The 24,118-nt window shown below is 27.3% G+C and overlaps 2 protein-coding genes across 3 annotated transcripts; both read left to right on the top strand.

The window, feature by feature from the left end:
• The first annotated feature begins 2,760 nt into the window (after positions 1–2,760).
• On the top strand, positions 2,761–4,023 carry LOC123200932 (protein GLUTAMINE DUMPER 2-like). Of its 2 annotated transcripts, none has more exons than XM_044616320.1 (2): positions 2,761–3,332; positions 3,798–4,023. In XM_044616320.1, exons 1-2 carry the CDS (start codon positions 2,895–2,897, stop codon positions 3,879–3,881), a joined length of 522 nt encoding a protein of 173 aa, XP_044472255.1. In that variant the 5' UTR covers positions 2,761–2,894; the 3' UTR covers positions 3,882–4,023. The 2 variants fall into 2 exon arrangements, with proteins under 2 accessions (XP_044472255.1, XP_044472254.1); XM_044616319.1 differs by lacking the exon at positions 3,798–4,023 and adding an exon at positions 3,683–3,797.
• Positions 4,024–9,393: 5,370 nt separating this feature from the next.
• On the top strand, positions 9,394–9,973 carry LOC123200222 (protein GLUTAMINE DUMPER 2-like). The gene is made up of 2 exons (XM_044615375.1): positions 9,394–9,825; positions 9,932–9,973. The coding sequence occupies exons 1-2, from the start codon at positions 9,394–9,396 to the stop codon at positions 9,971–9,973; spliced, it is 474 nt and encodes a 157-aa protein (XP_044471310.1).
• Positions 9,974–24,118: the final 14,145 nt, after the last annotated feature.

Here is a 24,118-nt window from a genome sequence, read left to right as displayed (position 1 = left end):
TTGAGTCATTTCCTTATCCTTTATCCAATAGTATCGTGTTTTATGATAATAAATAAATAAATAAATATTTTCATTTTTCTATTTCAACCACTGACCAAATTGCATAAATCTCTATAGTATGTTATTATGTGTGTACACTTTTAGGTATATAAATAGATAAATTGATAATGTGTCTCATATGATTGAGTATTATTTATTTTTAATTCAAATTCATCTTATCATCACTTAATCACATGGGGATTGTTGAGAATAATCAAACATGTCAGGATTGAATTCTGTAAATTCTGTAAATAAGAAATCTGTGTATCCAGATTAATTTTTGATGAAGCTTCTTCGAATATGACGTAAGATATTGACGTTAGTATATTTTCACGACATCATTTGCGTACGTACTGATTTTCATTTTGAGAGACAAGATCTGTGCATTAGTTTCTGTGTGTTGGGTGGAAAATTATTCTCTTTACAAAAATGACGTAACTTATTTTGGGAAGGTAGTTAAGACTTTAAATAAGAGTCCAACTGCCAATCATTAATCATCAATAACTGCCCTCTGACAGTTAAGAAAACCGGATTGGATTGACCCATCATGGGTAGACCCGTATCCAATAGTGATATAGCATATATATACTCATTTGTGTATATAAAAATGTATATATATAATTTTATTAATATCTATAATATGATTATTATCTTCCCCATTTTCAAGTATTTATAATTGAAAATTATTATTGGTCAAGGTTTGTTTCAAATTCATACAAACTTTTGCTAACACTATCCAACCATAATAACAAATTCATATAAAATTTAACTTCAAATTTAACTAAAAAATATTTTAATTATTAATTTAATTCAAACATGTTCGAATTTTAATTTTTAGTTGATTTAAAATTGATTTATTCATAAAAATGAATCTAATTAAATATTGGGTTTAAACTTAGCTTGTTCAAACTAAACTCTAATTTGAACTTACTAATTTGAATCAAATCTAACCCTAATTTTCACTTTAAAGAATATGCACATGTTTCAATGACAGTCATCCACATTTTAACCTAAATCACACCAATCTAAATATTTCTTGCGTTAAAAAGTATGAATATATGTCATTAAGGCTTACTGACAGCAGTAAATAGAAATCCCAATTTATTAAAGACGAAAACAGTTTCCATTTGAGAATTTATGATATTGTTATTACAACTAGGATGTGTATCAAACAAGGCAGTCATTCACGTTTTAATCTCAATCACATTAACTAGCAAGCATTAATCAGATAAAAACTCGTGTATATCAAGAACCCAACATGCAGCTCGTTTTTCTCACATGTTTACAAAACCCTTCTTCATGCTTTTTTTCCTATTACGACGTGCCAATCGTTTTAGGTTTTCAAGAGCTGTTTTGAAACCGTTTCCATTTATAGAAATTAGAGAACTCGTCAGTTGCAATATATTCATGTCAAGACCAAATACATAATATGCAATTTTAGTACCTATTTTATTCTACCATCGTAATTAATTATTTGTTTATTAATGAATATTTATTTTAGCAACAAACCTGCAAGAATTATTAACAAGTTAATATCATTAAAATTATATGCATGATTGATATCTAATCTATTTCTTTGTTCGATCACAAGTGCAGTACAGTTGTTTGGGGCCTATGTAATTTGGATTATTTGAGAGAAAATGAAACCTTATTAGGGACATATAATCATACAACACATAGCCATTATTGATCTCCTCTTGATGGAACTAAAGAAGCTTTATTTTGCCTTTCTATTCTTTATTCTTAATGTCGTCTTCATTTATTGCTATTATTATTCCTTCCAATAATACTCATATATCTCTAATCTACGTGCCATTTAACCATTCCAAATCCTTAATCTTATATTAATTAAGTGCATTTTACTGTGCTCTTCGTATATTTTAATTAAATAATGTGTGTGTGTGTATGTGAAAATTACGTATTGAATTCTACTTAAATTGTTCAATACATAATACTTTGTTGATTTGCATAAGTTTATAAACTGTTTACGAACTACATATATTAAAAAATTCGGATGAAATATATGATGAAATTTTGTCTTGAATTTTTGCCTCAGTTTTTATTTGTAAATATGTTTGTTTCACATATAACAGGCCAAAACACTATTTCTCACCCAAGGTTTAGTGAAATAACAAATTTTGATTCTTTAAGTTTTCAAATATCAAATTTCTACTCATCATCTACTCTTGTTAGTGAATTTAGTTAACTGAAAAAATAATAAGCTCATTTTGTGTATATTTTCTATTTTCTTTTTTGTATGTTTATTTTCCCTTTGTTCTATTTTTCTTTTTCAAAAGTTTGGGACAAATTATAATTTTTAAAAATATTTAATATTATCAAAACTTTTAGGAAGTTTTTAAAAATTCAATAAAAGTGTAAAGGTGTTTTTAAAATTTTAAAAATTTCAATATCTCTTAATTGTTTAAAAAATAATAATTACACCATGAAAGATTCAATCTAAACATAATATTTTAAAATTTATTAAATTTTCAATATTTGTAGAACTCTAAATAATAAATTTTTAAATTAATAAAGATATATTAATAATTTATTGTATATATTTACTGTTAAAGGCAGTTGTATAATTTGAATGAAAGCACAAAATAGAGATATATATATATATATATTATATATTATTTTTTGAAGAAAAAACCAGGTAAATTCATGACACAAGTAAATTACGGGTGAGATTCACTTGACTTGTCTATAAATAACACTTTAACCTCGTCTCTCTTCTCTCATCATTTACAGTGTAACACAATTCCTCTACTCTCTTCATCATCTCTCTTCTGTAAACAAGCAATAATATTTTTCTCTTCATTAATTCTCTCATAAATCTCCGAAAAAAATTAAACATGGAAACTCCCAGGCAACCCACCCACGTTGCACAACAAAATGCCTCGTTGCCACACTCGCCGTGGCACTCTCCAGTGCCGTATTTGTTCGGTGGCTTGGCCGCCATGCTGGGTTTGATTGCTTTCGCTCTCTTGGTTCTCGCATGCTCCTACTCGAAGCTCTCAGGGTATTTAGAGGGGAACGGAGAGCTTGATTTGGAGGCCGGAGAGGGGAAAAATGATGGTGAAATTAAGAAGCCTCCTCAGCCTGTTGAAGAGAAGATTTTGGTAATTATGGCCGGAGAAATGAGACCAACGTTCTTAGCCATGCCAATGCCCAGTCGATCGTCTTCTTTCGGTGTTGAAAGTGACAAAACGTGTTGTTGCAGTAGTGAAAAGAATGAAAAACTGGAGGAGGAGGAAGAAGTGAAGCTGCAGAGTGGAAGTGGTGGTGATCAGGTACAAAGAGAGAACATCAATTTACTTGAGACCTCACATCCGAACCATTAATAATAAATTTCTTCCCTTTATTTTTTTGATTTGTATATGGCCTCTTGTTGTACATCTTTGCTTGCTTTTTTCGTTCGGGAAATGTAAATTTTTTTCGAGATTCAAATGGAAGATTAATTATAATTACCAAAATCTTCACACAAATTGAAGTTTCTGTAAAAGCTGCCGGTTTTGGCAAACAGAAACTAGAAATTATTTAATTAAATATATATATGTATATATATATATATAAAACCTGAAAAAACATTGATGAGACAGAGAGTCAGAAATTAACTTGCACTTTCTTCAACTTTGTGTAGCTGCTTTTCATGGTATTCTCTGTTGGATGTTTAACCGCAAAGCTTGGAGGTTCAGATTACAGTGTTTATTGTTTATTTATCATTAACTGATGAGCTGCGCGATTTTGGATACCAGGTGAAACATTGCTTAATTATTCAATACGTTCTTGTTCAACACTATTCCCATGAAAAATGTCAACAGTTTTTCAAGGCAATTTAAACAGTGAGGAGCCAAGGCAATGAAGATGCGGCGAAAAGAGACTGTCAGTGGGTTGCAATTTCTAAGCACAGATTAGTAAAAGCTTCTGAAAATTACCATTTACAAAATAGCTCAAAACAGAGAACTCTGTATGAGTTCAGTGGATGCAAAGAGCCCATAGTTTTTATTCAGTAAATGGCATATTCCCACCCAAAGTTTGACCGAAAAACGCTTTTTTATCCCTAATTGGGTTAAATGAAATTTTTCTACCTAAAATCAAACTTAATTAAAAAATTTATAGCATAAGGGCAAAATAATAATTTTAATTACCATCCATTAATTTTGAGAGGTAAAAAAACAGTTTCTAGCATACCCAAACATTTTAAACATGAGAATTTAACCTTTAAAAAGATTTAAAAACTCACAAATTAATGTTTGAAATTTTTTTAAACCTCCATATAATTTGAAACTACTATATCCCCTAAATAATGTAATATGACATTTATACTTATATTATGTTGCATTATGTCCAATATTTTGAGGTGTAACTATCATTTTTGAAACTATTTAGGGTAGATTGATGCTTTAAAATTTTTAAAAAGACCCCAAAACTTTTTCTAAATTTCTAATAACCCATTAAAATTTTTCAAAAAGACCTCAAATGTTTTCAAAAATTATAATTTATCCCTAATATATGATTTTATGATAAAGACACTCTCATTTATATAAAGAGGGGAAAAAATGGGAGGAAAAAAAGAAAATAAAAATAAAGGACTTGTCATATAATTTGGATATTTACAAGGTTATTTTTAATTTTTGTTAATTTATAGTTACATGATAATTTAAAAAAAAAAATAGAAAGATAAAATAGTAATTTTATTTTTAATATTATTGTTTCATCAACAAGGTTTAATTTTAGGTGAAAAGTATTATTTATATCAACTAGAAGTAGAAAACTGATTTAGAGTCAAACCTTGGGTGGGAAAAGATAACTTACTCTTTTTTTAATTATCATGTCAAGTAACGTTTGCCAAGTGCTTGCTTCAACTCTCTTCTTTCTTTTCCTCTACTTTCAACCGTCTTTAATTCCTTCGAGTTTATCAAAAGCAAGAAAAATAATTTAATTAAATCTCATAGATGCTCTATTCTTTACTTCTTTCATAGCCCTTTTAGATTCTTCTCCTCTTAATACGGCATACAATTACCTTCCTTTGTGCGTTAAGTAGGTATTTATGGAGAATTAATTATCCTTTAGTTTAATAAATTATATTAAACAATATTAAATTCTATACTTTTTAATATATTTTTAATTTGAAATTACTTAATTATATAATAATACTTCATCTGTATAATTATTTGTATAGTAAATACATATAATTTTATTAAATTCTATAACTATAATTGTGTATGTTAGATAAAAGAGTACTATTAAATACACAATTAATGACTAATAACAAGTATAAATAAATTAAATTGTTAATATATAATTGAATAATTTAATTATAAATTAACCTTTAATAGTCAAAATCTATATGTCAATTTATTTGTATTTATTAATATCTATCCATTTATACAAAAAACTATTATTGTAAATAAAATTTCATTTATTTTCGTTCTCCTGAGATTATCTCAGTTCACTTTAAACCAAAATTTAATAAAATTACTACTTTCATTATAATTAAGGTATGCAGGTTCATTAATCCTTTTACGAGGACTAAAATTTAAAGAAAAAAAGTCAATAAAACAAAAAAAAAAAATAATGATCATTTTATTGTTAGCATAAAAGGTAAAATATCATTTAGTTATTTTATTTTGTAAAAAATAAAAAATTATTCCCTTTTTTCATTTTAATTTTAAAAACTAACAAATTTTCTCCTAACTTAATTTTAAAAAGTTAATTTTTCACCCAACCATCTAAAGTTTCCATATTTTAGGGTTAAATAGGCCTATCAAAATTCAAAATATTGCACTTACACTCTCATAAAATGTATTCTTTTTTTCTAATGATAATTTTTCTTAGTGATTCACTTAGGTGTATTGTCAACTCCACCATCCCACAGTAACCATCCAAAAACGTCGGTCGAAATTGGCACAAATCCATCACACAGATTTATGTGATAAATCTGTGCATCAATTGTTGCACAAATCTGTGCAATCCGTTGGGTAGATCTATGTTGATTTTGATTAGATTTTGGATGGGTTTTGTGTTGGAAAACCACCTTGGAGGTAGAGAGTGTTAGTGGTGTGGTTGTCAACGCTCCAAAGTGAATCGTTGGCAAGAACGATTATCAAAAACAGAAAATGTATTTTGTGGGAGTATAACCACAATGTTTTAAATTTTGAGAAAGGTTATTGTTACTCATAAAATATGGAAACTCTTGATTGAGGGGAGAGGAGAAAGTAACTTTTTAAAACTACGACAAATAAAAAATTGTTAATTTTTAAAATTAAAGCGAGAAAAAGGGATACATTTTTATTTTGTAAATAAATAAAATTATTAAATAATATTTTTATCTTTTATATTAAAGAGAAAATTTAATAAAAGTTAAATGATGAATAGATATTTAAGTTTTTAAAACTTAATTATGAAAGTTTAGAAATAGACTGAATGTTTAGATGGGAATAAGTCTTTTGGCCATTAATTAATAATCATTGTGCTCAGAAGCTTTTGTTTATTCATAAAGTACTTTAATTTGTTACTTAAAAGAGTAATCATCTAATTTTAATTTGTCCCTCTAGTTAACAACAATGTAACATTGGACTGCTACAAGTCTCGTCAGCATAATGTTGAAAGGCTCTATCTAATGCTTCATAATAAATCCCATTAAAGCCTATATTAATTTCGATGACTTAAATGGTACATAAAAATCAGCATGATGAACATCTTGGTCCAAATGGGAGACCTTGAGAAATCCATTTACTTAATTCTTGTGTGGCTGAAGATCAAAATTAATCTATATTGTATTGTTGCCAAGTGTTACACTGAAGTCAATACGGTGTGTTTTGTTAAAAAGAATTAGTAGCAAAATGCGGCGTATTCAGTCGATTGAAGAAAATATCTCACGTTCTCTCTTCTCTTCTTCTTCATCTCCTCTCTCTCTCTAAAACTATTGTAAATTTTTGGATTTGTAAATCAATCGAACAGTGTAAAAAGATATGATTTGGGTTTTCTTCATTTTCAATCAACCATTGTAATACTTTGTTACACGGATTGCCAACTTGACAATTTCATTTGTAAAGATAATTTTTATAAACCCTAATTGGTTTATGTTAATGAGAATAGCAAATCTTATTATTTTCTTTTCTCTGGTCAGGTTGGTTTTTTTTTTTAATTGTGTAGTCTCTCATCCTAGATATCAGGGTAATCTACCTGACTGTTAGTGGTTTATGGCTTTAAAAACAGAGAATGGACAGCGAAATCAATATTCAAAAATTTAAATATAAATCAAATCTTACAAAAATAGCTATAAACTCTTTACAAAATCCATTTGTAATACGTTATCAAACAAGCATGTTAAACATCTAAGAATATAACCATAAGGGGTAAGGATTTACATACTATCATTGGCAGCTCCTTCAACTTTATGGACCTTGAAGATATGCAAATCGCTCCCCATCTAAGACGAGGTCGACACCGTATCCACACACAAGGCAATAGTAATGGACGCTATAGAGAGGCCCTAAGATTTGCTAGAATATCCTTAGGAAATGAGATGAAAAAAGATGTCTAGTAAATTTGAAAAAAAATCATAAATGTTAAAAATTCGTTGGTTTATATAGAATGATTGTTCAATACCATGGATAACCATTCATACAAACCTTATCATATTGCTTGAAATCGGTGATTATATGAATTTTCGGATATACAATAAGATAATTAAATAAAGTCAACTAGGGATAAAGAATAGTTGTTCATATGCCACCCATTATTCATTTAACATGACACTTATCCAACACTTATACAATTTTTAACATATTTTTATCTATTTTGGATAAAGTTAACTTTTCATAATTTTATTCCAGTCTATCTATTTTTTGGTTATTACATTTTGACCCTTCAAGTAGACATTGTCATAGTTAAATCAAATTTTCGTGTGGAACTCGAGACAAGTAATCTGGATACTGGATTTGATTTACCCTATATAACCCAAGACCTCCAAAATTGTAATCTCTCCCTACTATGTGTGACCCCATAAACTTTTTGTCATGTTGGTGGTGAACAAATTTGTATTAAATTTACAATCCGACAGTTACATGTATATAGACTAAGATTCGCTTCTAGAATACTCCAAATTTCAAAAGTAGCAGTACACGTTGAAACATAACTAAACATGGATTCAAATATCAACACAAGCAACCAACTCATTGATGGGCTCTCGTATCTCTACTAATTCGATTAGGTTTTGTCTATTTAACCAAATTTGTTCCCAAGTCATCTTTAACCACAATAAAAGGTGCTGACATGGCACAAAACCAGTAAGATGGTCTTGTAATTCATAGCCAACGAGGAATAATACCTGAACTCTCCAATAGGCGTAGCTATATTTGGTAAGTTTTGGACTTATAGGTTGAACCACCATGCATGCCTGAATTCATGCATTTATGACTTTTTGTCAAATCCTTACCTGTTTTGTGCCATGTCAAATAGTATTTATGACAACCATGAGAGGCAAGGATTTACATACTACCATTCATGCATTTATGTTGAAAATGTTTCAAAGTGTGCGAATTCATGCATTTATGACAACCATAAGGGTAAGGATTTACGTACTACCATTAGCTTCTTAACTTACACATTTTTGTCAAATACTATGTTGATTTGTATAAGTTTATAAACTCATTACGAAGTTTGTACTTTAATCAATTCATATAAAAGTTATAAGTGTTCAAAATTATCTAATAATCAAACAAAATTGAAAAATAAATTAATTAAAAAACTTGTATTTCAATTTAGTTATTGGTTTGTTTATTTTTCAAAATTAGTTAATCAAACTGAACCGCTTTTTAAAAATTTGAATAAAAATAAATAAAATATTGAACATACTTAAAAAAATGAAAAATACAATAAAATAGAAACTTTTTTTGAATTCAGTTAAAAAATGGTTAACCGCAATTTTGATTTTATTTAAAATTAATTAATTTTTAAATTAGTTTAGTTTCAATTTATGATTTTTTCCAAATAAAAAATTTGGTTTGATTAAAAAAATTAGCAAACTGGTTTAGTTAATCTGTTTTGAACACTCCCACTTGTGTCTTTGAATTTTTTTTCCGATATTTGATACACATCTTTTGTTTGATAAATTTATATATAAATAGGTTACTCTATTTTTGGTTTTGTAGATTTGAGTACTATGTGGTCTTTTAATCCGGAGAATATAAAACTATTGACGACATAAATCACTAAAGCGAATTTTATTTATTTAAGCCCATTGTTCTTCGCATCATTCATACAATTGCTCTCCTTTTTCATCATCTCTCACTCTTCTGCAAACAAAAAATAATTCTCTAAAAAAACTCTGAAAAAGATTCAAGCATGGAAACTCCGACACAACCGACTTACGTTGCACTACAAAATGCCACGCAGCCACACTCGCTGTGGCACTCTCCAGTGCCATATTTGTTCGGCTGCTTGGCAACCATGCTGGCTTTGATTGCTTTTGCTCTCTGGGTTCTCGCGTGCTCCTACTGGAAGCTCTCGGGGTATTTAGAGAGCGGAGCGCGTGATTTGGAGGCCGGAGAGGGGAAAAATGATGGTGAAATGAACAAGCCACCACAGGCGGTTGAAGAGAAGATATTGGTGATTATGGCTGGAGAACTGAGACCAACGTTCTTGGCCATGCCAAAGCCCAGTCTATCGTCTTCTTTCAGTGATGAAAGTGACAAAACATATTCTTGCAATAGTGAAAAGAATGAAAAAAGGGAGGAGGAAGAAGTGAACCTGGAGGGTTGTAGTGATGGTGATCAGGTACAAAGTGGGAGCATGAATTTACTAGAGTCCTCAAATCAGAATCATTAAAGATAAATTTTCTTCCTTCTTATTTTTTTTAATGAACTTCTAGCTCCCATTACAGGCTTTGTTTTGGAGGCTTGTGGGGTTGTTCTGTGGATGCTGAACTTGCATGTCAGATTGGTGTGTGGCCTCTTGTTATTGATTTAGTTTAAATTTCTCTTTGTTTTTTGCTTTATTTATCATTCGGGAAATGTAAATTTTTTTGGATATTAAAATAAAAAATTACTTATAATTATCAAAATCCCCAGACAAATTGAAGTTTCTGTAAAAGCTGCTGGTTTTGGCAATTCCAGACACCGGAAATTATTTAAACAGTGCGTCCATGGAGAAAGCGATGAAGATGCGGCGATAAGAGAATGATAATGGGTTGCAATTTCGAAAGCACAACTGAAAAAAGGTTTCTGAAAATTACCATTTACAGATATAGCTCAAAATAGAGAACATTGTATGAGTTCAGTGGAACCAAAGTTATCATGTCATTTAATGTTTGCCAAGTGTAATCTTTTCTTTTTGCAACTTCCAAGCTCCAACTGTCTTAATTCCTTTGAGTGTTTCAGAAGCAACATAATTAATTTAAGGGCGCCTTTGTTCTACTGGTAAAAGATTACACTAATAATTTTTTTTTAGGGAAATTGAATTTTTTATCACTATTTTATTCCGTGTATATAAAATTGTCATCTATCCTAAAACTTTCACAAATATACCACAACAGTAATCATCTTCCCTAAAATTTCCCTCTTCAATTTTTTATGCACAAATTCTCTCTCTTCTTCTCTGTAACTTTTCTTTTTCTTCCTCTTCTTCCAAAGTGATAAAGGAATCACTATCTCTTCTTCCTCATCTTCAAAAACAAAAGCAAGAAGGAAAATACTAAATTCTTCAGATTAAGAATTCTTCAAAGTAAGGAAAAAAAAAAAAGAGTAACTCATAAAAAAACTCAACCACATCCACTATACATACATGCAGAAAATGATGATCGGAGAAGACCATGTAGCAATATTTAATTGGAAAAAGAAAAATAATTGAAATTTAAGGATTAAAACTGGAAAAAAAATTTTGCTTTAACTGAAAAAAAAAAAAAGGTGAAAGTTGTGCTGCTGGGTTTTCAGGGGTTGGCGTAGGGATTGACGTTAACGCCAACCCCTAAAGATACATACATATAAGGGTTGGCAACGCCAACCCTTATTATATATATATATATATATATATATATATATATATATATATATATATATATATATATATATATATATATATAATATATATATATATATATATTATATTATAATATAAAATATATATATTATTATAATATTATATATATATATTATAATATTATTATATTAATATAATATATAATATTATTATATTATATAATATATTATAATATATATACTATATATATAATATAATAATATATTAATATTATATAATATATATTATATATTATTATAATATTATATATAGTATATTATAATATATAATTAAATTATAATATTATATAATATAATATATATAATATATAATATATATATATATATTATATATTTTATTATATTATATATTATATATATAATATATATAATTATATATTATATAATATATAATAATATAATATATATATATAATATTATATATATATTATATATATAATAATATATTATATATATTAATACATATTATATAATATATATATATATATAATATATATATTATTATATAATATATTATATATTATATATATAATATTATAATATAATAATATATTAATATTATATATAGTATATTATAATTATAATTAAATTATATATATATATAATATAATATATATAATTATATATATATATATATATAATTATATATATATAATATATATATAATAATATATATAATTATATATTATATAACATATATAATTAAAATATAATATATATTATATAATATATATATATAATATTATAATATAATATATATTAATATATATTAATATATTATATATATATAATATAATATTATAATATATATATATATATTATATAATAATATTTAAAAAAAAGGGTTGGCTGGCGCCAATTTTGAATTATTTTTTTTTCATTTAGAAGGCAACCTTTTTATTTTTTTAAATTAAATTTTTAATTTTTATGTAACTCTTCCATAAGAAAATGATACTCTTCCAAAATATAATTTTCAGTATCATTTTCTTCTGTTTTTCATTGCATTAATTTAAATTTGGATCAAATTTCAAATTAATCCAACTAAGTCAAATTAATTAAAATTTAATTTAACAAATTAAAAAGATAAAAATTGTTGGATTTTATGGGTTGGCGTAACGCCAACCCCTGAATTTAAATATTATTATAATATAATATTATATATTATATATATTATAATATATAATATATAAATATATTATAATATTATAATCTAATATTAATATATTAAATATAATATTATATATTATAATATGTATAATAAGTATTAATATATTATTATATATTATATTATTATATATAATATATTATAATATATAATTATATATTTTTTATATATAATATATATACCAAGGGTTGTTAAAAAAAAAAAAAAAGAGAGCTGGGGACAAATGGTGGGACAAGGGAACTGGGGAAATGAAAAAAAAAAAAAAAAAAGTTGGCGTTAACGTCAATCTATATTTGTTATCACTCTTTGGTTTTTTTGAATGGTGGGCCCATCCTAAATCCATATTATATATTTTTGGAAGAGTATGAAAATAATTAATTATATTATATATAATTATATAATTAATATATATTAATACATATTATTATATTATATAATTAATTATATTATATATAATAATATATTAATATATATTAATACATATTATATATATTATAATATATAATATTATATTTAATATATTAATATTAGATTATAATATTATAATATATATAATATATAATATTATATTATAATAATATTTAAATTCAGGGGTTGGCGTAAAATCCAGCAGTTTTTATCTTTTTAATTTGTTAAATTAAATTTTAATTAATTTGACTTGGTTGGATTAATTTGAAATTTGATCCAAATTTAAATTAATGCAATGAAAAACAGAAGAAAATGACACTGAAAATTATATATTTTTGGAAGAGTATCATTTTCTTATGGAAGAGTTACATAAAAATTAAAAATTTAATTTAAAAAAATAAAAAGGTTGCCTTCTAAATGAAAAAAAATAATTCAAAATTGGCGCCAGCCAACCCTATTATTTAATTTATAATATTATATTATTATTAATAAATATATTATATATATAATATATAATATAATATTATATATTATATAATATGTATTAATATATATTAATATATTATATATATATATTATATATATATATATATATATATATATAATATAATTATATATGTTATATAATATATAATTATATTATTATATATATATATATATATATCAAAATATATATATATATATATAATTATATAATATATATTATATATTATATAATATTATAATTTAATTATATAATTATAATATACTATATATAATATTAATATATTATTATATTATAATATTATAGTATATAATATTATAATATATTATATAAATATAATATATTATATATTATAATATAATATTAATGTTAATATTATAATATTTTATATATAATAAATAATATAATATTATATTGTTATATTAATATAATATATAATATTATATAATATAATATATATATATATATATATATATATATATATATATATATATACCCTTATATATATATATATATCATATATTGGCGTTAACGCCAACCCCTGAAAACCCAGTAGCACAACTTTCACCTTTTTTTTTTTTTTCAGTTAAAGCAAATTTTTTTTTCCAGTTTTAATTCTTAAATTTCAATTGTTTTTCTTTTTCCAATTAAATATTGCTACATGGTCTTCCCCGATCATCATTTTCTGCATGTATGTACAGTGGATGTGGTTGAGTTTTTTTATGAGTTACTTTTTTTTTTTAATCCTTACTTTGAAAAATTCTTAATCTGAAGAATTCAGTATTTTCCTTCTTACTTTTGTTTTTGAAGATGAGGAAAAAGAGATAGTGATTCCTTTATCACTTTGGAAGAAGGGGTAGAAAAAGAAAAAAGTTACAGAGAAGAAGAGAGAGAATTTGTGCATAAAAAATTGAAGAGGGGTATTTTAGGAAAGATGATTACTGTTGTGATATATTTGTGAAAGCTTTAGGATAGGTGGCAATTTTGTATACACGGAATAAAATAGTGGTAAAAATTTCAATTTCCCTTTTTTTTATTTATATTATTTTATCTAATTTATAAATAATAAAAGATTTTAATATTATCAATAATGATGTAACAGATAATAAAAGAAGTAATTTAATTATAACCTCTATCTTATATATTAAACGATTATTAAGGTAATATTAATTTAATTATAATTATATTTTTATTTATCATTTTTTAAAGTAGAAATAATCTCACTTTCAATTAATATAATAAATAATATAAAAAATATTTTAAAAATAATTATATCATACATATTTAAATAAAATAATATATTAATATTCTTATATTATCTCTATTCAAACACAATTATTATCTATACCTATCAATTTTATTGAATTTTATGAAACATAGTAATAATTTATATCCAGTAATCTCAAGATAATATATGTTTAAAATATTTTCTAATTTTAGTAATAAAACATTTTTTAAACCAAACATCCCCTAAGAGTAAATTACTCTTCCTACCAAGGTTTTCAAAACCGAATCAGGATAAAAACCATTTTGGGTACTGGTTTTGATTGGACCAGTTGGATCATTTGGACCAGCCGATTGGACCAAAATTACAATTTTATGTAAAAGCCTTTAAAAATAATGTCTAATTATTAATTACATATGTTTTACACACTAAATTTTATACTATGTATATTTTTCAGTTTTCACAATTAACAAAATATATGCATTATTAAACATAAATCTAATAAATAATAACCATTAACTTTGCATCAAAATAAAATATATGCATTAAACAAATCTAATTCAACAAACATATGCATTATTGATTATTGAATACCCAAACAAAACACAAGTCTAATAAACATGATATTGGTGTTGCTGGCTTGCTATGCACCAATTAACCAAAAGAAAACGAATAGAAAAAGGCTTACTCTTACACCAATTGACCAAAAGAAAACGAATATAAAATACCTACTGTTACAAAAATTGAACAAAGAAAACAAATTTACCTTATCAGAATTCAGATTTTAGGTTATCAGTGTATGCGTTCAACCGGAAAAAATTTAAATAAAGGTTACATAGCCTTACAACAACTAGCTTATCGTCAGTATTGTTGAACTACAATCGTCGGTCACTATAGTATGAGAATTTGTCGTCGTTAGTTGTCGTCTCAACCTACGAAATTGTTGGCAACGGTAGTTAATATAGCTGTTTATATCTGTTATTATCTGAACCTACAATCGAAACCAATATTCATTAGTGTCCTTGTCGTAGTCATCGACAAATGTCTTCCAACCATTGTTGACAAAAAATCAACCATTGTGGTGAAGTTAGAACAAGTTGTCGACAACCAAAACTTCACACAACATGAAAGAAGGAAAAAAAGAAAACTGTTTACTTTTATATAAAAAACTGAACAGTAAACCTCTAAATCGAGTTTGACCATGGACTAGCTGTGAACTAGCGGTTCGCCCGTAGTCCAACCTGATTTTTACTCTAAAATGGTTCTACACTTTTCACAACTATCTATAGTACCAATTCACTGTTCGTCCGATCCAATTTTCCAATCCTTGTTTCCTACCATAGTTTGGCATAAAAACACTTTTTTGTTTGTAGATGATATAAACAGGGGAAATTAATTAAAATAGGCAAACGAGTTGGGATGTATATGTTTTTAGGCCAACATGTAGTCGTTTAACTTTTATAAGTAAATGATAAATTTTGTACCCATTTTACCCCTAAGTTAAAAAAACAAAGTAACTTTAGATGAAAAGGGAAAATTGAAAGTCAACATCAGAAATCTCAAACCACAAACCACCGACAAATATCCTTGGAGTAGTAACATTGGCTAAGCGACAACGCCTCCGACAAGCAGCAAAATTTTGGGAAGCAGCAATACATCGATAATGGCTTTAGAGATTAGTTAGAATTTGCTATTTTGTTGATTTGTTTATGCCTATTTTATTGAACAGATGGAAAAACTCATTGTAGGTATTGATTGTTGAGTGTTGTTGGATTGATTGAAATAAGATTGTCAATGTGTGTCGATTGTGGTGGTTCCTATGGCGGCTAGGGTTTTTAGATTCAAACCCTAAATTTGTCAATTTAGGTTATATATTTGAATGTTATGAATGGTATTTATTGGTAATTAGAGTTGTAGTTTGGTCGTTAATAGTGTGGCATAGATGTCTAAAAGTGTAGCTATCGCTCGAACGAAAACTAGGTTGAAATCGCACAAATTTGTAAGAATTGCATAAACCATGCAAGCCGCACAAAATTGCTGGCTGGTTATCACGTATTTTATAGGATTTGGATGCAGTTGGGCAAGAAAACTTTGAATGGCCTCAATTGTTACTAGATCCCATTGAAGGGATAAGTCAACAGTATCAAATCAAGCAAAAGATATGATATACATCCCGTGGGCAAAAGTTGACAAAGTAGGACATATGTTTAACATTATACAAACATTAACACATTAAAAATTATCATTTTTTTATACTAATTTTTGGTTATCGTTTCTACAAGTACACATTCCTATCAATTACGATTGTCAACATTAAGCGTACAGTGAAATTGACCTCCAAACGTGGACTCTGACTGTATACGACTCTTCTATTAACTATAATTCTACAGATAGGTTCATTGAGATGATGCTATGACATCAGCACCTCCCATTTATTATTAGTGCCACTAGCTATTGGAAGGTTAGGGGTGACAACTCTAATATGAAGCCGTTCACGTTTGTGTAATGTACTTATGTTTCCTAACAAGGCCACGACCTCGAGTGATTGTGAAGTATTCACACTTATGATGATAGAGTGCTTAGCCACCGGTTGCCCAATTGACTATGTAGTCAAAGACATTGTCCATTTGCGTAGGATAATCACATTTAAAATTTTCTCTCACAGACTCAATAATTGATATACTATGTTTATATACATTGTTTTATTTTTATTTTGTTGCTTCATGTTCAGTGTATATTTATTTTATTGTTTCATGATCAATGTATTTTTATTTTGTTACTTATTATATTATCATATTATTTTATGATATGATGGAACAAGTTTGGTAGATTGAATATATATATATATATTAGAGTGTGTTTTTGGATATAATGGAAATAAAAATAAGATATACAATTGATAATGGAAATAATATAGGGAAACTATGCCAAAATTGTTTTAAAACGTTAAAATACAGTCAAATAACAATTGAATGTTTAACAAGTTTAAAATACAAAAAATAAAAAATAACCAACATAATGCAACAGTTCTTTATATATATGGTTGATAACAATGGCAAATAGTAAATTCTCCCATCCTCGCACATATTTGGCACCTGTAATAACACAAAATAAAACACAATTGTTTTAAAAAATGTCATTTCAAATTCAATGTATAATAAACAAATTGATACCTAAATAGCTATGTAGGACTAGCACGTGATGTCCCTCGTCCTCTACTTGTCTCAAATAAAGGGTTCGTACAAGTATTTTGTGTATGTCCATGCTCGTGACATCAATACAAACATGTTGACATACTTCTCCTCTTATGATGGCCTCTTGTTGTGTTCTAATGGTCGACCTAAAGGTCGACGTTGTATCAGGGGTGGAAGGACCATAGAAAGTTCCTTCGAATGTTCCTATTTAGAGGGATCTCCCAATGGTTCAACATTTTCTCTGTATACTGCTTTCCAATACTTAATTGAGTAGTACTTTGTCACCCATTGATAACAGTTAAAAATATTCTAAAACCTAGCTATAGCTACAACATGTATACACAGTATATATAACAATTGAAATTTCTTATAACTACATTCCCTCTTAGAAAAGATCCACTTTAGTGACCAATTGACCCATGAGTGCACTTCATATTTGTGCACAGTAATTGACTTGAGAACCATGTTAGTTGATTTAAGGATATGACCTGTCAATTTCTCCTCTAGCCACAGAGTGAGTTGATTAATAAAAGTCTCTGCATGATCAAACAAACATTATAAGTATACACTTCATTATTATGCACATAATTTAAGAAATTATAATTTGAAAAATCATATGGACTTGCCAAGTTACGCTAGGTATAAAACCATTTCTGTATGGTAGGACGTATAACTCAAGTAGCATCATAACTGGTAATTTTCATGCATATCATGCCAAAACATTAAACGAACTATACAATATTTTCCATAATTATATTATATCAGATACCAAGGAAGTAAACACGAGCCTAATGTCAATAGTCAATACCCTGCAAATAAGTACATGTTGACAAATTTTCATCATTAATCATGTGCATTTCTTCATCAAACTCTGGTATTCGATAAACTTTCATTGCTCTCCAAAACAACTCATCTATATGATTTGTTTGTTTATACCTACTACACATATTACCATTTATATGATGGTTGCACCAAGTATAGTTTGCATTTGGGAACACTTCTCTTACAGAGTGAATGATAACATCGTGTCTATCTAAAATGATGGCCAAATATGGAAGGTCATCTATGCACCTATGTAACGTTCTAAGAAATGCCAAAACAACAAAAAGTGTACCCCAGTATCGTTATTTGAAAATGGATCCATCAATATAGATGATTTTCAAAATACTCTAATGAAGTACCCTAAAGCCATAAAGACAAAATGGAATCGATTATCAATATCGGTGTCAATGTGTGTAACAATGACATGATTTTTTCGTTCCAAATTGTAACAATATATCGGTAATTGTCTGAACGACTCCTATATAGAATCTCTAATCTCATTCAATGCCCAATTCTTAGTACGTCAAGCTTGAATAATTTTGTACCTATTTGCAACATCTGTTATAATATCTTTCAGCCTATAGACACATTCAACTGCCATAAACACATATTACAATATTTTTCCAAGTACTCATTTGCCTACCTGTTTATGGTAAGACATTATGACATCTTGAAGGCAAGTGTAATTTTTCAACTTCTATAACAGAAAAATGTCAGTGTTTTGTAATTTCACTCCTTATGCTTTCTATTTACATTGAGCATGTGCACATTTGATATTCCATCTTTTTTGTTTGAACTTGCCACCTTGAAGTGATGACCCTTTTCCAAAGCATCACCATACGTTGTATCTATGAACACCTATTTACATGTAAATTGATCATTCACTTTGATTCTCCTATATTATGGTGGAACTACGTGTAATGCAATACTCTTGTTTTCCATATTCTTGTAAGGTTTTAGACTACCAAAAAATAGATTTAGAACTTGTATATTAATAGGAATAAGCCCACCATGCATTGTTAGAGTGTTATGAAATTAACTTCCCTTAGCTAACCCACTTGGACCAACCTCTACTCTATCACCACTCTCGTTATTACCTTTGTTATCACCACCATCATTATTACCAACATCATCATTACCACTACCTCATCATCCTCGTCATCGCCAACGTCCTCAGCCCAATTATCACAACTAACATATTCTATTTCATTCGATTGAAAATTATCTATTGGAATATCATCCATCTCTTCGTTGTAACCCGCAAAGGTTCTTGTTACCATGTTATTTCATTATGTACCCTAACCTCATCACCTTCAGACATATTTTTTGGTTGTGTCTCACCATATATGTTATCCAAAGAGTTAACCTTATCATCCATGGCTGCAAATGATCAAACCTTGGCTATGGTTCAGTGTCCTATTATAGCATGTTGGTTTTAATTTCTATAGGCCTTATAAACATTGTAAGAAATAACGGATCATTTTTATGTGTCCTAGATAACCTTATAATAATCTGAATATAAAAATCATCCTTTAACAATTATGGTATATCATTGAAGGTGGTTCGGATTTGCATATAAATTTTTGAAAATTGCAACTTCAGTCAATGCACAAACAAGAGCACACTGCTTCTACGAATCCATAATAATTTATTTTTCTATTGATTGATACAAATGTCTGAACTCCACCAATATATTCCAAATTATTATCACCTCTGTTAACCCACTATCCACCATATCTAAACAGATACATTAGTTTATCCATTTTTTTGGACACAAAATTTTAATTAATTAAGTAACTCAGAAATAGAACGGACAAAAACAAAAACAAAAACTTCAAAGAAAAGACATAAAACAAAACTCAAACGCAAAATGCAAACCACACAAACACAAACCCAACAAACTGTGTAAACCTCGCAAACCCACAAACGCAGACCCTGCAAACCCATAATTTACTAGAAAATACAACAATTTCCATTTTCCTTAGATTTGGGCACTAAAACTTGTATAGGTATTGACTGTACAAATAATGTAAATGTTTAACTAAAAAATTCAACCTCTCTCACAAATCATCATTAAAGCCTTTTGATTTTTATCCTAAAAAAAGTTATTCGATTCACAGTTTTTTGAATACAAGTTACTATTTATATAAAAGAAATTTACTTGGTATATGATGATGTTGAATGACAAAGAAAACAATTGGAATATGTTGTCGTCGGAGTGTTGAAAAAAGAAAGAATGATGAAAAGAAGATAGAAATGGTGAAAAGAAGATTAGTTAAGTGAAGTGTAAAAGGAGTATTATTGGAATAAAAATATGAGTTTGCTTATAAAAGTAAAAGATACAAAAGTTGGCCTAAAAGCATATAAATGACAACATACTTGCCTATTTTAATTAATTTCCCATATAAACAACACATTTTCACCACAAATCAAATTCTATTTAAATTTGAAAAAACTAACAATATAAGGTTAAAATAGTAATTTCAACATCCATAAAATTTTAAAAAAATTAATATAACTATTTTACAAATTAAATTCAAACGTTTTAAAAATAACATTTTAACTTTTAAAAAAGTATGCAAACTTTTAAATATATTTGTAAATTATTTGAGAATCCTTTATGTTGGCACTGCTTCTTCACCGCTACCATGATCTCACCTTGACACCTTGAGAGTTTAAAATATTACAATGACCCCTTCCAAATTGAATGGTGTACAATATTTTAGGGATCTAAATTGATTTTTAAAACTTTGGAGGGGCAAATGGATATTTCCCCCTTTCTAGTTTTTGAAATTATTATATTTACTTATCTTTTGAAAATATTAGGATGACCACAATTGTTTGTAATATGACATTGACACTTATGATTTATTGTGTTCTATTTAGGGATGAGCGATCTAGATACCTTGTGAAAATTTGAGAAATCAAAACTAATACTGGAACCGGTCGGTTCTTAAAGTAAAAATCGAAACTTAGAACCTATAAGATTAGTTTTTACCTAAAACTGACCTTGTAGATTTTAGGCTGATTATGGTTTTTTATTTGAAACTTGTACTTTGAATCCACCTTCAAAGGCCACCCAGTTTTGGTGACTAGAACCTCAACATCCATTATATTCAAGTTCAACAGCTTAAACAACGAGTTATCAAGAGGCACAACACCTTTGTTTTCCATGAACACATAATAAGGATAAAGCTTCATCATTAACGGTGCTTGGGTTCTTGACAAATTAAAATCAAAGCAAAGGCAACATTAACGGTGCTTGGGTTTATTTTTTTCATGGCAAAACCAAGCACATAGAGATAGATTTATACAACATTAGAGAACAAGTAGCTTCAAAGGTGTTAATTGCTCAATATGTGGCAACTGAATAATATATAAATTAATTTGGTACTATCCTTCTATTTTCATATTATTCTTTCAATTTTTATCATCTCTAATCGTGTAATAAAATTATGAGATTATGATTTACTAATATTCCATCCAAAAGTTAAATTTACTAAGAGATTTGTATATTAATTTAAGTTGGGCTTATAGGCCTTTTTTATTTAAAACTCGGAAGTAGACAGCGAATGTTTTGCCTGACATGGGCCAGGCCTTCAGTACCCAAACCCAAATTATGGGCTTGAAGCTGACATCTTTTAAGACACCGATTTAATAACAAATTTATGTGATGCAAACATCAAATAATCAGAATGGTTTTCTTGCATTTTCAATTGACTGCTAAATAAGTCAAATGGAACGACCAAATTGGATAGACATGATAGTTTTGGTCAGATACTCTCAACATTAATCCAATTTGAATTAAAATTGTATTAAAATATCTTGATTATATCTCAATCTACACTATATTTGGAACTAACATACATAATTATTTATCATTAACAACATACACAACATACTGTTTTATCTTGTTTATAATTATCCAAAAAATTACATACCAAAACTCTTTAAACAAATCAGTAATCTTAATAACTAAATCTTATTCACACTGCTCAAAAATAAAATTTAGATGAAAACCAATAATAATTAAAGCAAGCACAACTATATGAAGATACAACCATATCTAATATGTTAGGATTTACAACAAGGACACAAACATTCTTCCTCATGAGTTGTCATCATTAGCTAGTTCCATGATTGTGAACATGGTTAAAATCTTGAAAAGATGTCGTGCCATAATTTAGACCAAGATTGTGGAGTTGTTCTATTAGTATTGATTATCTTTTTTTATGGAAATCAAGATAAGTGGTTATTCTACCAGAGCAAAAGATGTCATTGATAGATACCTTACATAATCAACTACCTAGTAAAAATAACAAGTTAACAAGGATTGATTTCAAAAATATGGGACAAAAAGTTTAGTTGCATCTGGTTTTAGGCCAAAAAATTAAGTTTTAAATCAATCAATTTAATTGTGGCGTTTTAGAGTTAAGGATATACAAAATGTAGTAGTTGTTATATATAAAAATCACCTCTATTGCTCTTAAAATGGTTGGAGTTGACACAGAATCAATAACAAGGTTATTCAAAGACACAATTGCAGACACCTTTGTATAGTTAAAGTCACTCAAACTAGTTGACCACATAAATTGCTTCTATGAAGGTAGTTTGTTGTCACTTTCTACTATTGAAACTTGTTTTTTAAATTTCTTCAATTCGTCCTATCAAATTTTCTTACAACATTTCTTCAAGCATTCATATTAGTTCAAGATTTTGTGTTAAAAAATTCAACTATAACCAAAATTTTGTGTGTTATGTTATGTCAAATGAATGAGTATTATCGAAAATTGCTAGCTCTAAAATTGGATTTCCTTTAGCCATTTCAAAATCAATAACTAATTTGGCTCTATCATCAAGCCTTTCATTATTTTGTCCCTGTTTGATTGGTATTATTAGAGACAAGTAAGATAAAACTATATGCCACACTTAGATTAAAAAAAAAAATACTATTTCAAATAGAGAGAAAAATTATTTATTTTTATATTTATATGCCAATTTTAAATTGTAACATTACTTTGCCAATCCTATTATTATAGGGAAAAGAAACCCTAGTTTTGGGTTAATTTTATTTTTGATGATGCTATGGAAGGTGGGTTTACAAGACAAATTGTGAATTATGTCTTGAACTGTATTGAGGATAGTATTGTAATATTGTTAATTTTGTAAGGGTCAAAGTGTCTTTTTCATTTAAAGGGCATTATGGTCGTTATAGGTACATATTTGACCTAGGTATAAAAACCTTGGATCTTTGGAATTCCGTAAAGTTCTTTCATTCTCTCTGTTGCCTCATTTACTTTCTTGTTTACGCTCTTCTACGATTTTGGCTTATAAAGAAAATGGTTTTCTTCAATTTAGTATGAGATTAGTCAACTCTGTGTGTTAAGTATTTAGTGATACTTAATTTTAAAACAGTTTATCTTCTGTATACATAGGTTGAAGGTTTTTAGCATTGTAAGTTATATTTTTATATTATTATAATAGATTTGACACGAGATTGTCTTTGCCTTAGATATAGGGTTTTGATTTTTAATTTCTCTATTATTCTTTTTTTTTTCTTGTTTCTATGTATTTTGTTATAATTTGATATAATCTTTGCTTAATTTTGAAATTAATATTCGAATGAATCAATCCTAAAAGATAACAACAATAAATGATCTTTGACCATCATCGTTTAGCTTAGAATAATTATACATTTACTAATGCTAGTAAAAGCCACAAAATGTTTATTTTGTT

This window comes from Mangifera indica, chromosome 17 (assembly GCF_011075055.1).
Source record: "Mangifera indica cultivar Alphonso chromosome 17, CATAS_Mindica_2.1, whole genome shotgun sequence".
Taxonomy (NCBI): Eukaryota; Viridiplantae; Streptophyta; class Magnoliopsida; order Sapindales; family Anacardiaceae; genus Mangifera; species Mangifera indica.
The sequence above is the reverse complement of the archived record's forward strand: the minus strand, read 5'-3'. Positions and strand labels throughout refer to the sequence as shown.